The 16552-nt window shown below is 57.2% G+C and overlaps 1 protein-coding gene across 10 annotated transcripts in view; it reads left to right on the top strand.

Annotated features, from left to right (window-relative positions):
* Positions 1-16552, top strand: part of SLC6A4 (solute carrier family 6 member 4) — a 41579-nt gene that overhangs the window by 1751 nt on the left and 23276 nt on the right. For 5 of the 10 annotated variants that reach the window (XM_008270955.5, XM_089317538.1, XM_089317541.1 and 2 more), the window contains exons 2-4: positions 12066-12478; positions 15206-15340; positions 16112-16331. In XM_008270955.5, the coding sequence (XP_008269177.3) occupies positions 12066-12478; positions 15206-15340; positions 16112-16331 (768 nt within the window). Of the gene's footprint in view, positions 1-11123; positions 11479-12065; positions 12479-15205; positions 15341-16111; positions 16332-16552 lie in introns of those variants that run through there. The other 5 variants (XM_089317539.1, XM_089317542.1, XM_089317545.1 and 2 more) reach the window with 3 other exon arrangements.

Here is a 16552-nt window from a genome sequence, read left to right as displayed (position 1 = left end):
TATTTAATGTGTTTTGCCTTCAGTCACCCAGGAAAAATGCCTAAGAAGGCAGCGCTGGGATTCGTGCCTAGCGGAACTCAGGAGAGCTACCTTCGGCTGGCCGCATCCGCGTTTGGGTTTTGAGGAGCGAGGGCCCCGCTGCCTGCGCTCTTTGTCCAGTGGCCGAGCTGTGAGGTGCAGGGTGGGGTGGGCACGACTGTGGGCCCCGCTGAAAGGCTGGTCCTTTGTGGCTTGTGCGAACTGGGCAAGCCTTGTGGGCGTGGCACTCTTCACTGAACCTGAATAGACAGATTGGGACCGCCTCACAGCTAACCAGAGTCCCTGTCACCGCGCTGGTCAGCTGTGGGAGACATGCAGCCTGGTGTCTCAAGCTCACTCCTGTCTCCTGTTGAAGAAATACCTAGGCTGGGGTGGGGGTGTTTTCACGGAATTGGCACGGTCTCTGAGAGTCCTCTGATGGATTCTGGAATCATCTGAGCATCCTGAGGAAGGCTCTGGCACAGGGCATGTGCCTGTGGGGTGGCGATGCAGGTGGGCGGGGTTGAGGGGCTGGCCAGGCACCCCGGTGTCCCCCCCACCCCCCGGGAACAGGCAGGTGATCCCCGTAGCAAGCCAGGGTGTGGCCGTTCTCTCCGCTCCTCCACTGGTGTCCTTGGAGAGAACGCAGAGGCAGGGCTGTCTGAAGGAGGTTAATTTTACTTGGGTTGAATGAATCAACAGGATATGGTCATGACTTGACTCTTCCCCCATAGACGGCTCCATGGCCAAGGGCGAAAATGACATCACTTTTTGCTGGTGTAGAAAAGGTAACTCAGACCTTGGGTATGCCCAGTGACACATCACCCCCCAGGGGGCCTCACAGTCCCTGGCCAGGAGGACCTGTCAGATATGACAGCCAAGCCCCCAGCCTTGTGGTCTGCAGCCACCATTCTAAGCTCTGTGTTGAGAAAACACGAGTTGAAACGATGGTGCCCTGTGCCTGGCAGCTGGGCCCTCCTCCCAGATGTGGCCAGCGAATCAGGGTCTTGCCGCTTTAACACTGAGCCAGACGGCAGCGAGTTGCATCCTGTGCCTCCCCCGTGCCCAGCCAGCACGGGCCCATGCCTTTACAAGGTGCCCGGGGCGTGTGCTGGTGGGAATGGCCTCCACGCAGTGCACTGAGCTGTTGGCAGCGGGTTGCAAGGCCCTGAGACTTCGGTGTTCACAGAACGGGCATGGGTGTGGCTTCCAGCAGCAGCCCAGCTGCCTGTCTGCATGCCCCTGGCAAGGGACAGGGCTCAACCTGCTCTCCTGAGCAGGGCTTAGCTGTCACTATCAGGAATTTTTGAAAACTCTCCTCTCTGTAGGAGGTAACAATAGATGGGAGGAGCCTTTCAAAGAAACCTGGCATAAATGGTTTCTCCTAAGCACGGGGGTGAGTTGCTTTTCTAGGGCAAGCACGAGACCAGGACCAGTGCAGCCCGCTTACTTGTGGACAGTGCTGAGCTGTCGCCGTCGGGCTCCTGTGAGGAACAGCGCTTGCGGCAGCCGGGCCTCTGGCAGCCTTGGTGCTGTGAAGATGCGCCCCTGGGTAGTGACTGTGCACACCGTGCTTTTACACGGAGCAAGCGTTGCCCCGGCCCTGTGTGCAACAAGGGGACACGAGTAGACGGAAGGTCTGGGGAGGCCACTGGCAGCTGCAGCGTTTGCTCCTTCCTCGGGCCCCCCAGAACCTCACTGCCGCCCCCTAGCTCCCACCCAACCCAGGCCCAGGGCACGTGTTCCTGGCCGGAGGCCCAGAGACGTGGAGGTGACGGCCCCGGCCCCAGGCACTGAGGAGCAACAGAGGGCAACCGGAGATCTCCCTGGTCCGGTTCTAAACGCCATCGTTCGCGGCAGGGAGGGTAGAAGTGAGACGGGTTGTGTCGTGTGCTCTGGGAGAATAGAGTCCCAGGCTGCGGCACCTGCAGGAGGCACAAGTCAGTGGTTCCTGTGTTCTCGTGTGGTCTTTCTGGGCAGATTCAAGGGACAAAGTGTTTCTGACCTTTGTCGCTGAGCTGCTGAAGAAAATGAAGTGATTTTTTTCCCCTCTAAGGCAATACTGTCCCTCCGAACTGGAGTTAACCAAGGGACCTAGGATTAGGGAGCGGGAGAGCCACAGGGCCTGGGAGGCGCTCTGCCCAGCTCCCTGGCTTGGCGGGGCTTGCCCACGCCCCCTACTCCCCCCAGGCCACAGCGGGCCTGCAATTTGAGTCTTGCACTTGGGTCATTTGCTTTATCCCTGCTAAGTGTGTTGTCCTCAAAACACCAGTCGCATCAGCTGGCCCTGTCGCTTAGCTCAGAGGAAGGTGGCTGGGAAGGGACCGGAGGGGACGGCGAGATAAGCTATTCTGGGCGCTCTCCCCGGGGAGGCTGAGCTGACCGTCCGGAGGTCTCCCCGCACCCATCCAAGGGCTGGGAGTTCGTTCTTCCTCCAGTTTTCGCTTTTGAAAAACTTGGATGGAACGTCAGAGATGCAGTTAGGTTTCAGCGGTTGTTAAGGTTTTGTTCCATTTGTGCCCAAGATGCTGTCTCTATACCTGTCTAGCTTCTGTATGTGGATGCACATGGACTTCAACATTCTTGACGCCAAAATAGCTTTTCTTTGCGTTTCATTTAGGGTGCTTCAGAAAGTTCATGGACAATGAAATTAAAAGAGAAATTTATTTTGGTGCAAACATTTTTTGAAATCCTTGCGTAGTTTTTTTCCCTAATGCTCATTCCCCTGAGCCTTTTGAAGATCTCTCCTCCATAGCTGGGCACACCATGTACCACACATGTACATTAATGCAGTGATAAGCTTATGTATCTGTGTGTAACTTTTCTGTGCAATCTTTGCAAACAGCCAGATAGTGCACCCCTAAACACTTCCTTAGGTTTTCCCCAGGAAGAAGGACTTTGCCCTACAGACCACAACCCCATTATCCCACTGGGGAAACTTTACATTGAAACAATGCTGCTGTCTGATACATAACTCTGTTCAAATCAACCCTACTGCCTCAGAGTTGCCTTTTTAGTTCATGTTTGTTTTGTTTTTTTTTAAAGGAGGACAGACAAACAGAGATATCTTTTATCTGTCTATTCGCTCCCCAAATGCCCACAACATCCAGGGATAGGTGAGGCTAAAGCCGGGAGCCACGGACTCAGTCCGCTGGGTTGCCAGGGCCAAGCACTTGAGCCACTGCCTGTTGCCCCTCGGGACACGTTAGCAGGAAGCTGGAGTCAGAGGTGGATCTGGGACTTGAACCCAGACACCAGTATGGGATGTGAGGGTCCCAAATGGCCTCTTGTAAAAATTTTTTACTTTAATATTTTGAAAGGTAGAGTGACAGGGAGAGACAGAGGCTTTCTATCAGTTGGCTCATTCCCCAAATGGCTGCAACAGCCAGGGCTGGGCCAAGCTGAAGGCAGGAGCCTGGAGCTCCGTCCAGGTCTCCCATGTGGGTGGCAGGGGTGCAAGCACTTGGGCCATCCTTGGCTGCCTTCCCAGACTCCTTAGCAGGAAGTTGGGTTGGAAGTGGAGTGGCTGGAACTGGGACGCCAGCACCCCAGCAGCATCTTGACTGGTGTGCCAAGCACACGCCCTGGGGTCACCTTTGACACTGTAAACTCTGAGATTCCAGAAAGTGCCCCGTGACTCATCCGAGCGCAGCCGTGAGCCCTGGGCCTGTGCGGTCTGCGAAGAGCTGCTCTCCCAGGCCTGGCTTTCCATCTCCCCAGGACTTGGTGACCCAGGGCGGCGTGGGGAACATCTGGCCTGCAGGAAGTCTAAGGCCCCTGGAGCCATTTGGGCTGGCCCCACCCGAGGCACCCATAAGTGGGATGCAAATTCAACCCATCTACAGCAGGCCGGTTTTGAAGCTGATCACTGTGTGTGGCCTGTGCGTGCTGTTGGTAACACCCAAATAGCCCTGGGTGGGAAAAAGGCTCCCCAGCCTGGCCGAGAGCACGAGCGTCTTCAGGCCACCCACCACTGGCTGCCTTGCCGCTTCCAGCAGCTTCCCCGCCGTCTCGCCCTCCTCACCCTGCCCACAGCCGCAGGCCCAGTGCCCGCCTTCCTTCTCTTTACCATTCGTCCTGTGTGATTTATTGATTTATTTGAAAGGCAGAGCTATAGAGAGATGGGGGGGGGGGTGGAGAAAGAGAGACAAAGAGATCTTCCATCTGCTAGTTCACTTCCCAAATGGCCACAACAGCTAGGGCTGGGCCAGGAGCCAGGAGCTTCGTCCAGATCTCCCACACGGGTGCAGGGGCCCAAGCACTTGGGCCATCTTCTACTGCTTTCCCAGGCCACAGCAGAGAGCTGGATCGTTAGTGCAGCAGCCAGATCTTGAACCTGTACCTGTATGGGATGCCGGCATCACAGGCCGTGGCTTTATCCGCCACGCCACAGTGCCGGCCCTCACCTTTCATTTTTAACTCTGCCCCCTTTGTCCTCTCCTCTCTCTTTGCTTGCTCTAGCTGTCGCAGGCCTATCCACTTTGTTTCCTTTCTGCCTCTGCCTGAGGCTGCTCTTCCCCCTCCCCCCTCCCTTCCTCTGCCTCTTTTGGTTCCTGTGTGGGTCTCTTCGTGTCTATTCCATCTAAAAGCAGACTTACAATATTCCTATTAAGAAGGAGGGGGCCAGCGCTGTGGCGTAGTAGGTTAAGCCTCTGCCTACAGTGCCGGCATCCCACATGGGCTCCAGTTCAAGTCTCGGCTGCTCCACTTCCTATCCTTTGCTCGTGCAACCGGGGTGGCAGTGGCTGACGGCTGAAATGTTGGGGCTCCTGCCATCCGTGTGGAGACCGGGGTGGAGTTCCATGCTCTTGGCTTCGGCTTGGTCCAGCCCCAACTATTGCAGGCATCTGGGGAGTGAACCAGTGGATGGAAGATCTCTTTGTTACTCTGTCATTCTACTTTCCAAGTAGATGAAAATAAAAAATAAAATCCACATTAGATAATTTGATGCCAGAAGAAATTTTGCAATCCATGCAATTTTTTTCCTCATTATACATTTTTCATGCAGTTTTTAAAGCCCCCTTGTATGTTACAGCAACGGAGTGGAAGCAGTTTTGCTCACTTCAAATTGTTCGGAGTTGTGGAATTAGGTTAAACGGAACGTGGAGTTTGTTACTAAAAGCCCTGAAAGCCGCCTCCCTGGGCCCTAGGAAGAGTCTGCTTCCTTGTCCTGTGTTCACAGTAAGCTCTCCTCGGGAGCTGGGAAGCTCAGATGCATGAATGGCTTCTGAGCTGCCCCCCACTTCTGTAGTTAACATCACAACGCTGGGTTCTGCAGCTTTAGATGTGGTTTATAGCAAGTACTCGGGATGGGTAATAACTCTAGTCCACACACACACACACGCACACACACCCGGCTCACAGCGAGCACTGGGGAGCCCAGCTGGCTGATGGCCCCGGCTGCAGGTGCTTGCTTCAAAATCCAAAAGCATGTCCTGTGTTCTTTTTTTTAAGATTGATGGATTGACTTGTGAGGCAGGGTGACAGACGTTCTCTCTGCTGGTTCACTCCGCAGAGGGCCGCAGCAAGCCTGGAACTCCATCTGGGTCTCTCACATGGGTGGCAGGGACCCAAGTGCCTGAGCCATCTTCCGCTGCTTTCCCAGGTGCATCAGCAGGGAGCTGGATCAGAAGTGGAGCAGCCGGGACTTGAACCTGGCATTCTGATATGGGCGGCTAGTGTCCCAGGCTGCAGCCCAACCCCCTGCACCACCAGGCCGGCCCTGGGCTCTTAAACCCTATGTGTGTCAGTCTTTCCCATTAAAGTTGCTGTTGGGACTCCCTCTTTCTGCTGCACAGAAGACCTTTCTGATAGATGAGACAGGAAGGGCCTGCTCCTTAGGGAACCCCGACCCCATTGGACTTAACCCCTGGGGAGAAAGACGGGGCCTTTCCTGGGGCTCAGGCCTGCCAGCAGCACAGGCTGCAGACCACCGGCCCCACCCAGGGAACCCAGAAGAGGCGATGGTGCTGAGAGCCACGCAGAGCTGGTGCCAGCTGGCGGTGCGTGAGAGCAGGGCTCTGTGAGTCACGGCCCTGCTGCCGCAGGCACACAGAGCAGCCATGCGTGGAAAGGCAATTAATGATGCATGATGACCAACGAGTAATCGTGGAGTAGCGGGAGGACTCTCCGTGGAGAAGGTGCCCGGAACCCCAGCCAGGGCTTGGAGGGTGCAGGGACTGAGAAGGAGGGAAGGCACAGCTGGGGCCGCACAGGCCGTGTGGCCCACTCACCCCTGCGTGACCAGGAGCTTGTTAAGAAGGCAGATTCCTGGGGGGCCCACAGGGATCTGAGTGAGAATCTCGAGTCTGCTGTGTACCAGTGACGCCAAGCGGCTGATGGAGAGGAACGGGCGTGAACCCGCGAGGTCAGAGCTGGGGGCCACAGGTCGCTTCGGGCCTGTCTCCCGACCACAGTGTGAGGGGGTGGTGGTGGCAGCCAGATGCCTCACTGTCTCTGAGGTTTCCACGCGGCAGATACTGGGTTAAGCACTGGTCATACGTTTATCTAATTCCCACAGCAGGCTTTAGGAAGTAGGCTTTTAGTTTTTGTTGTTGTTGTTGTTATTGTTTTTTTTTTTTTTTAAGATTTATTTATTTATTTGAAAGTCAGAATTACACAGAGAGAGAGAGGAGGCAGAGAGAGAGAGAGAGGTCTTCCATCTGATGGGTCACTCCCTGATTGGCCATAATGGCCGGAGCTGTGCCAATCCAAAGCCAGGAGCCAGGAGCCTCTTCCAGGTCTCCCACGCGGGTGCAGGGGCCCAAGGACCTGGGCCATCTTCCACTGCTTTCCCAGGCCACAGTGGAGAGCTGCATTGGAAGTGGAGCAGCCGGGACTAGAATTGGCACCCATATGGGATGTTGGCACTGCAGGCCAGGGTGTTAACCCACTGCGCTGGCCCCCTTTGGTTTTTTTTTTTTTTAAGAGACAGAGTTTCCATCACCAGTTCACTCCTCAGGTACCTGCAACTTGTCGGCTGAGGGCCAACGCTAGAAGCCAGGAACCCATCCCTGGTCTCCCCCGTGGTGGGGAACCTAAAGTGCTTGAGTTATCACCCGCCACCTCCCCAGCTCTGCATCAGCAGGAGGTGGGGGTCAGGTGCTGGAGCTCGGAGTCAAAGCCGGGCACTCCAGGTGGAATGTGGGCACACCCCAAACTCCTGTCCCGTGAAGTGGGAATTTGTTAAAAGATTGATTTATTTGAAAGGCAGAGCCACAGAGAGAGGTCCTCTGGTTCACTGCCCAGATGGCCGCAACAGCCAGGGCTGGGCCAGGTCGAAGCCAGCAGCCAGGAGCTCCATCCAGGTCTCCCACATGGAGGCAGGGGCCCAAGCACTTGGGCCACCCTCCGCTGCCCTCCCAGGCACATGAGCAGGGAGCTGGATCGGAAGCGGAGCAGCCAGGACTCGGACCAGCACTCTGATGAGGGATGCCAGCTGCAAACAGTGGTGGAAACTTTCACCTCGAGCCCCGTGGAGTGGGAATTTCCAGGATGTGCTCTCCCACGGGAGGAAATGGAGCCTCAGAGAGTTTAAGTCACAGAGCCAGCAGGTGGCAGCCCCGGGTTCCAGCGGAGAACTGTGGGGTGTAGACATCCAGGAACAGCGGAGTGGTGACTAGGAAGGCGTTTCAGTCTAGACATGGCCGTACGCGCCTATCTAAGCCAAAACCGTTTATTTTCATTGAAATCAAAATAAATAGTACACGGGGCCAACCTCTGCGGTGACCCCAGCGCCGTCGCGGGCGGCCAATCCTCTCCATGCTGTGCTGTGCAGGGAGCGGTGCCCAGGGCTGTCGCCTCCCAGGCCGCCGACGCTCAAGTGGAGTCTCCTTTCCCTGCTGCCCGCAGCCCTGAGGAGCTGAGCCTACGTCATGCCTCTCAGCGAGGACTCCCTCGGATAAAGCGATGGCTGTGATGGTGGAATTGTACCCGCTACGTCCCCCGGACGAGCATGCTGTCTCTGCCCACTTCATTTAGATCCTGAAGTCAGTTTCAGCTGACGGGTGGGAGTCCCCGTGGCTTCTGACCCGTGACACGGCACGGGGGGACACAGCCACACGCCAACACGTTTCGCGCCAGCAGCCTGCGAGGAAGAGTCAGGGCCCCATGGCAAACGGAGCAGTAGCAGGACAAGGCAGATGTTTTAAAACTGAGGGCAGGGCTGGCAGTTTGGTGCAGCGGTGAAGATACTGCTTGGGATGCCTGTGGACTATATCCAAGGGCCTGGGTTCAAATCCCCGCTCTGCTTCAGAACCGGCTTCTGGTATACCCAGGAAGGCAGCAGGTGATGATGGCTCAAGGTCTTGAGTCCCTACCACCTTTGTGGGAGAACCGGATGCAGGGCCAGGCTCCTGGCTTCAGCCTGGCCCAGCTCAGAAGCAAAAATTTACAAAAGCAAATAAGCCCCGAGTGCAAGTCTGGACTTGGAGTCACGAGAAGGCCGGCAGAGGGCCAGGGTCCGCGGGAGCCCACCGGAGCAGCCGCCGCCTCCGGGACTGTTTCCTCTAGCGCTTCCGTTGTCTTTGTCAGACTCTGGCCTGGTCCCACGAGCTCCACATAGACAGGACTCTGCCTGTCTTGTCCCTTGTAGGCACACCTTCAGAAGGTTTCTGGGAAAATGGAATTACCACCAAAGGAAGCATCTTTTGATTCCATTTTCCCACGGGCTCTCAGAGGCAGCCTGGGCTGAGTGAGTGCTTGTCGCGGCCCAGGGCCACGCTCAGGGCTGGGCGAGGTGGCTCCGGAGCTCTGTGGTCGGGGCCTTGGGAACTTTAGACTCCATGTGCAAGTACAAATTGCCGCTTGGCTCTGTGACCTGTAATTAATCTTATCTCCGCGTACAACCTGGAACTCACACTGGTTTTTGTTTTTGTTCTGGAAATGAAATTGAGTATTCTGAGGCAGGAACTGTCTTTGATCTTGATGAGTGAAGGCAGAGTACAACGTCGCCCGTAGTGCTTCGGCCCGGACCAGCCGCCAGGCGGCCCCCAGAGCGGGAGCGCCCTGGCATCTCCGGCGGCAGGTGCCTTGTCGCTAATCATCGTCATGCCGGACCCCTCAGCTACAGAGACAGAGTTGTAGAAAGAGCAACGGAGATTGGATCGGGGATGCTGAAATAGAGACTTCTTTTTTTAACTAGAGGGGAAGTGGAGTGGATTAGCTCACTCCAGGGGCAAGACGGAGCCAAAGTGTTGCCAAAAGGCCAACCGCCGCCCTCAGTGGTCACCTGCACCACCACGCTGCCCCTCGTGTGCGGAGCCCGGGGGTGTCAGGCTGCAGGCCCACGGCTGAACCGGCACCACACACAGCAGGTCGCCTGCTCAGCCTGCGACAGCAACACATATTCCAGGTGCAAGGGATGTGTACAGATGTGCAAGGGCTTCTGGGAAGTTTTCTGGCCATTGAGAAACTCGAAGGCTGCCTGGAAGAGATCACAGCTATAATAGTGACCTCCTTTGTCGTCTTTCTACCCAGCAGGATGAAAATATCTTTTAAAAAAGAAAACTTTCCAGAGAGTATCCTCAGAAACCAACCTTCTTACAAACGCGCACTTCTGTAGTTGTGGGCCAGCTCGCTCTCGCCCATTATTATCTGCTGGTCTCAGCAGAAAAAACCTGTCCATGTGCTCTGTGTGGAGCAAAGTGGGGAGGGAGTCCCGACTCCACAGCCGGCCAGGAACACGCAGGCCCACGGCCTCTGCCCCTGGACGGCTGGGGTAGGAGCTTGCTTGGGACTGGGAGTGGCAGATGAGTGCGTGCAGGAGGGGACTTCGGCCCCCAGGCCCGTGCCAGGCTGGGGGCACAAATGAACCCCAGAGAACAGAGCTTCGAGCAGAGAGCTATCCCCTGGGGGCGGGAATTACCCCAGGGATGCTCCTAAGAGGTGGTGTTAGCCTTGGGCTGTTTCGACTTCTTGATAAAAAAAAATTTTTTTTTAAGCTAAAAATACCTGGGGATATTTCAGGAAACGAGACCCTCGTGATAGCTCGGAACAAGAATAGCAAATGGCGTGCGTGCTTCCAGGAGCTGCTCCACACGGGCACCGTCGCCAGGAAGTCTCGGGGAACCAACAGCTGAGGACACACTTGCCCCCCAAAATCCACCTCATTTCCCATCCCCCTTGCAGCATTCCCCAAGGGAGAAGGGGCAGGGGGGAGCAGGCCACTGTTGTGGCGCCCCCTCCTGGAGTGCCCGCGCTGCTCCTGGAGCCCCTCAGGCTGGCCGGAAGGAAGGTGGCCACCGGGAGGACAAGAAGTGCCTGTGGGGAACAGGGTGGCGGCAGGGAGGAGGAGTGCGGGCAGGGACCCTGGTCGCACGCGTGTCCGGGCTCCCTCCCTGCCATCTGCTCTTCCAGTTCCGGTGTTTACTGCGGGGAACTTGCGGCCGATGCGGACGGGCAGGAGCCCAGGGGCCTTCTTGGCTGCGCGCCCGCCCGCAGACCAGGCTGAGACCTAACTTAGTGTGTATTTAAATACACTGATGTACTCCTTTCTTCTCAGAAAAAGGTCCTCTGCCTGATGAATGGGCACTTAGGGCGGAGGAGGCGGTGCGTGGTTACGTCTCTCACCCAGTCCCTGGGGAAGAGGGGAGGAGGGAGAGCCCCCCCCCAGCACCAGATGAGCTTTTATCTCAGAAATTCACCCTCAGGATGGGGGTCATAGCTGGACAGGGTAGAACTCCGGGTCCCCCCCCCCCCACCCTTGTACCATAAAGCTGTCCTGTCTCTTGTAGATATCATTGGCAACAATCAATGCCTTTAACATTTTTATTTTTGACTTTATAGAAAAACAGAACTGAAAGAACACAAAACTCTAATTACTTAGGTCCCCTGGTGTTCGGGTCTAAGCCTGGCCAACATGTGTATCCAGAGGCATCAGTGTTGAAACTACTGCTAGGCGTGCTGTTGGCGTGCTGTTTCCGCAGCACGGGCTGGTCTTCACATTCGTGTGCCTGGAGAGCTGGGTCAGAGGCGTGAGCCCCAGGAGCAAGGAGTGCTATTTTTAGCAGCCGCCTGTCCTGAGCCCGCCCTGCCCCTCCTGCGGGATGTGTAGGCTGGGGCGTGGCCACCTCTGGCCCTCGGCTCCAGGGTGGGAAGTGACCCAGCCAAGCAGGAACGTGGCATCACTCCCAAACTGTTCCAGGACTTGGGAAAGCCAAGGCCCAGAGGAAGCCAAGTGGGCTGGGAGTCTTGGCTGCCTACAAATTTATAACAGTCCTTAGGTTTAAAGTCCAAAAGGGCTCAGGTTTCTGCTCCGTGTTGGATGGCTCCTACCGTGGTCGTGAGGAGAGCGAGCCGGCACCCTGTTCCCCAGCCTGTGGCGGGGAAATGACAGCACGGCGGCCCTGGGCTCCCCACTAAGACGCTCAGGGACAGAGGCCCCGGCCACACCACGCACAGGGACTCTTCTCTGGGCTCTCCCTGCCTGCTGGCTGCTGGGGAGAGGCCGGGGCACACATGGTGAGCTGGGGAAGCCCCCGTGGGACTCGCGGTACAGAACAGGGATGCAGAGGGGCCAAGTGCACAGGGCCTCCAGTCTGCCCAGAGCGTGCCTGACATGGGCGGAAGGCAGCGGGAGACCGCCCAGGGCTGGGGTGCCTCACCAAGGGTGGCCCTGTCACCTCTGCCCTCTGTCCTTTTCCTTTTAAAACCCTGGCTGTAGTTTATAGAAAATAGCCTGGGGTACTGAGCCGAGGTAGGGGAGTGATCACTTCCTGCCGCCTGGGGCCGTCTTCCCAGCCCGGCCCGGACAGGGCCAGTGCTCGGTGAGGCTTTGGAGCTGGCTGCTGCCTCCTTTGTTCCGGGCTGCTGGTCCCTCGTGGGGAAGCGGATGCTGGGGTCTTGCAGCCTGTGCAAGACCTTGGTGATTTGCTGTCTACTCTGCTTTGTTTTGTTTCCTTTTCAAATTGAATGCGATTGGACACCTGCATCACAGGTAGGAAAATATTTTATTGACATTTCACAAGTGCGTTTGTAATCCTGATAACTAAGCCCAGAGGCAAGGAAAAGGCCTGCGTTTACTCTGCTTTCTCTGGGTGCCTTTCCAGCAGAGCTCCGGGTCCTGGCGAAAGGAAGCTGCGAGGGGCGGCAGATGGGCGTCGGCACCGTTCACTGAGCAGCAGCATGGAGACCACACCCCTGAACGCTCAGCCCGGGCGCTCAGCCTGCAAGGACGGAGAGGACTGCCGGGGCAGCGGGGTGCTGCGGAAGGGCGTGGCGGGCGACAAGGCGGAGCCCGGCCAGCTGTCCAATGGGTACTCGGGGGTGCCCGGCCCTGGTGCTGGAGACGACGCTGGCCACGCTATCTTGGCAGCCACGACCACGCTGGAGGCGGAGGCTCATCCAGGAGGGCGGGAGACCTGGGGCAAGAAGGTGGACTTCCTCCTCTCGGTCATCGGTTACGCCGTGGACCTGGGCAACGTGTGGCGCTTCCCCTACATATGTTACCAGAACGGAGGCGGTCAGTACCGCGCGCTGGGCCCAGGGCGGGCTGCGGAGCCTCCTGCGAGGGCGGCCGATGGGCCGTGGTTTCCTTCTGTGCAGATTAGCTGACAGTCTGGGAGCGTGGCCGCTGGGCCTTTCAGAGAGCCAAAAGTGTGTCCGAGGCTTTCTGGGGTGTGAGACGGGACGACAGCACGCCCAAACCTGACCTCGCAGGTCCCAGCATCCTCCGAGCTGCCTTGGTCACCCCATGTCCCCTAGCCCCCCACGTGGGGGCCTCCACTGTGCCTTCACTCCTGCAGGCAGCCTCTGCTCCAGAGAGTGCAGAGGGGCTGGAGCCGCGTCAGGAAGAAGTGGGAGGCGGCTCCAGGCCCTCCTGGGCTCTCACACACATCTGTGTGAGGTCAGAAGGGAGTTAACCCAGGCCCCAAGCTTTGGTTGCCAGCCCCAGCGAAATCCCCAAGTGAGCCCGACCACAGCGTGCCAACCCCAAGCCATGCGTGGGATTGGACTTTTGAGGCCAGAGACCATATCTTGTCCCTCTTTGCACTCCTCAAGCCTCTAGAGCAGTTAACTTGTAGATGAGCAAAAACCCAAGTAGCTGACAATGGCTGTGAGTTTGTGAACCTGGTGGGAGCAGGGTGATAGCTGAGCAGGGAGAGTGCAGCAGGTGCAATGCCTCTGTGATGTGATGGCACCTGCTATCCGAATAGGGAAGGGACATACACTGGTGTCAAAGCAGTCCTTTTGTGTTTTGCCAGCACTGGTAGCAGGCTTGGGGAGGCCACTACACTGAGGTTTGAGGGATAATTCATTTGTGTCGCCCCACCTCTTCTGTGGCCGGACAGACTTGGCTGGATTGGCTGTACCTTTAAAGACTCCTGTCCGTGTGGCTGCAAAGGCAGTTCCAGTGGGGCCCCTGGGAAGCTCACGGCTTCCTGCCTGGGAGGAGCGGACGTGGCAATCACCTTGGCTCTGGTTTGGGAGGACTCCCCTTTAGCCTGAGCATTACAGGTCCCTGGTGGTGTCTCCACTCTGCTTGCTCTTTCCCGGAAGGCTGACCAGGCCGGCCCGCTGGATGAAGGCCACAGTGGAAACACGATGTGGTTTTTATTCTCAAGCCAGGTTCACGCAGCCTGACTGTAAGTTATGTGGACCTTTCTGAGTCGCCCGGACTTCAGGTTTCCAGGTTCAAAGCTTTTCATGGGAGGGAAAGCTGCAGCTGACCCAGCTGTGGGCTAAACCTCTGGCTGCTCGTGAGCAACCCTCGGCCAGCCGCAGGCGCGAGACTTAGGGGAGCGGCAGCTTCGTGCTTGCTTGTTTGGAAAACTCCCTTTAGCCACACCTGGAAAGCTGGCCTGTGAGGAATCCCCGAGATACAGCCACGTTAGCAGTGAGCTGTGTCTGGAGCCATGGATAACACCAGTGAACACGCACACGTTCAGCGCCTCGTAGGTGGTCACAGCAGTTGCACAGGGTGCGCCAGGCGCTCTGTCCCAAGGGGCCTTGCACTGATTGCCTCAGAATCACCTGGGAGCTAGGCCAGTGCCGCGGCTCAGTAGGCTAATCCTCCGCCTTGCGGCGCCGGCACACGGGGTTCTAGTCCTGGTCGGGGCGCCGGATTCTGTCCCGGTTGCCCCTCTTCCAGGCCAGCTCTCTGCTGTGGCCAGGGAGTGCAGTGGAGGATGGCCCAAGTGCTTGGGCCCTGCACCCCATGGGGACCAGGAGAAGCACCTGGCTCCTGCCTTTGGATCAGCGCGGTGCGCCGGCTGCAGCGGCCATTGGAGGGTGAACCAACGGTAAAGGAAGACCTTTCTCTCTGTCTCTCTCTCTCACTGTCCACTCTGCCTGTCCCCCCCCCAAAAAAAAATTTAAAAAAAAAAATCACCTGGGAGCTTCAAAAGCATTTGTGTCACCACGTGGGAGACTGCTTTGGAGGTCTGGGTGGAGCTGGGAATCTGGATGTGAGGGTCTTTCTTTCTTTCTTTCTTTCTTTCTTTCTTTCTTTCTTTCTTTCTTTCTTTCTTTCTTTCTTTCTTTCAAGATTTATTTACAAAGTTACAAGTTACAAAGAGGTAGAGGCAAAGAAAGAAGGTCTTCCTTCTGCTGGTTCACTCCCCAAATGGCTGCAATGGCAGGAGCTGGGCTTATCCAAAGCCAGGAGCCAGGAGTGTCTTCTGGTCTCCCACGTGGGTGCAGGGGCCCAAGGACTTGGACCATCTTCCGCTGCTTTCCCAGGTGCATTAGTAGGGAGCTGGATTGGAAGTGGAGTAGCCTGGACTTGATCCGGCGCCCATGTGGGATGCCAGTACTGCAGGCAGTGGCTTTACCCGCTACACCACAGCACCGGCCCCTGGGTGTGAGTTTCTAGGCTCCCCAGCAGAGCATGGCAGGTTGAGAACCTCGGCTCTTCTCAGCCTTTCCTTGTCTGGGGAGGAAATGGAGATCAGAGAAGGGAAGCATGCCAGCGTTCCCCAGACGCCAGGAGTGACGGTGCCCAGCGCCTGTCCGTTGGCTCCCAACGCAGCTTCCTTTCCACTAACTCCACGGGCCTCTCTGACGCCTCCTTTTATAAAGCTGTGGAGCTCTGTCTACCTCTGCTGTGGCAAGGCCCCAAGACAGGGAGCACAGGGGGCCCGTGCAGCAGGTGGCCCTGTGATTCCTGGCGGGGCTCCCTGTGTGCAGAGCTACTGGACTGTCCTGGGACGGGGTGGGCAGGACTGAGATTGTCTTTCCTCTGCCTCAGGAGCGTTCCTCCTCCCCTACACCATCATGGCCGTTTTTGGGGGGATCCCACTCTTCTACATGGAGCTTGCGCTGGGCCAGTACCACCGAAATGGATGCATTTCCATATGGCGGAAAATCTGCCCGATTTTCAAAGGTAACTGAAGGGCTTGGGTGCCTGTGTGAATGAGGCCTTCCAGGAGGTAGTGTTGCCCATCCCTGGGCGGGAGCTGGGGACCTTCCTCTGGAATCCACCTGGGTCTTGGGTATGTCTGGGAGATAACTTGAGTCCATTTTTGACCAAATTGCATGAAATTCTTAAGAGCATAAGTGGCAATTAAAAGTAAACTAAAGCAGGCCGGCGCCGCGGCTCACTAGGCTAATCCTCCGCCTAGCGGCGCCGGCACACCGGGTTCTAGTCCCGGTCGGGGCGCCGGATTCTGTCCCGGTTGCCCCTCTTCCAGGCCAGCCCTCTGCTGTGGCTAGGGAGTGCAGTGGAGGATGGCCCAGGTGCTTGGGCCCTGCACCCCATGGGAGACCAGGAAAAAGCACCTGGCTCCTGGCTCCTGCCATCGGATCAGCGCGGTGCGCCGGCTGCAGCGCGCCGGCCGCGGCGGCCATTGGAGGGTGAACCAACGGCAAAGGAAGACCTTTCTCTCTGTCTCTCTCTCTCACTGTCCACTCTGCCTGTCAAAAAAAAAAAAAAAAAAAAAAAAAGTAAACTAAAGCAGAACACTTTAAGGCATGAGTAACACACACATTTTCTAAAACATGACACCTTGGAAACTCCCACGGGTGACTGATGGCGCTGGCACTTTCCTCTCCGACTCCCAGACGGATGGATGGCAGTCCCCCCCACCCCACACCCCCCCCCCGGGTTGTGGACTCTCGGGCCCCGTCTCAGCCTGTCACTGTTGGGCTGCCCCAGGGATCGGCTTTGCCATCTGCATCATTGCCTTCTACATCGCCTCCTACTACAACACCATCATGGCCTGGGCCCTCTACTACCTCATCTCCTCCTTCACGGACCAGCTGCCCTGGACCAGCTGCGAGAACTCCTGGAACACTGGCAACTGCACCAACTACTTCTCAGAGGACAACATCACCTGGACGCTCCACTCCACATCCCCTGCTGAGGAGTTTTACACGTAAGTGGGCCGGGGTGTGTGTGTGTGTGTGTGTGCTCTGTTGTGGGCAGGCCATGCCCCTCTTGGCAGGTGCTGAGAGAGGAGGCTACCCAGGGGGAGGGGGAGCCAGTGTGAGGAAGTGGCAGGGCTGGCCCCAGGCAGGTTTTGGAGCTGGGAAGCTTCACCTCAGGTGCCCCATAATTGGGCTTCCCTGATCCCTTCTCATGTGCCGACGTGCCCAG

The sequence above is a fragment of the Oryctolagus cuniculus genome, chromosome 17 (genome assembly GCF_051225735.1).
Source record: "Oryctolagus cuniculus isolate XC-2025 breed Fujian yellow rabbit chromosome 17, ASM5122573v1, whole genome shotgun sequence".
Taxonomy (NCBI): Eukaryota; Metazoa; Chordata; class Mammalia; order Lagomorpha; family Leporidae; genus Oryctolagus; species Oryctolagus cuniculus.
Note: the sequence above shows the minus strand (reverse complement) of the source record. Positions and strands in the feature narration are given on the sequence as shown.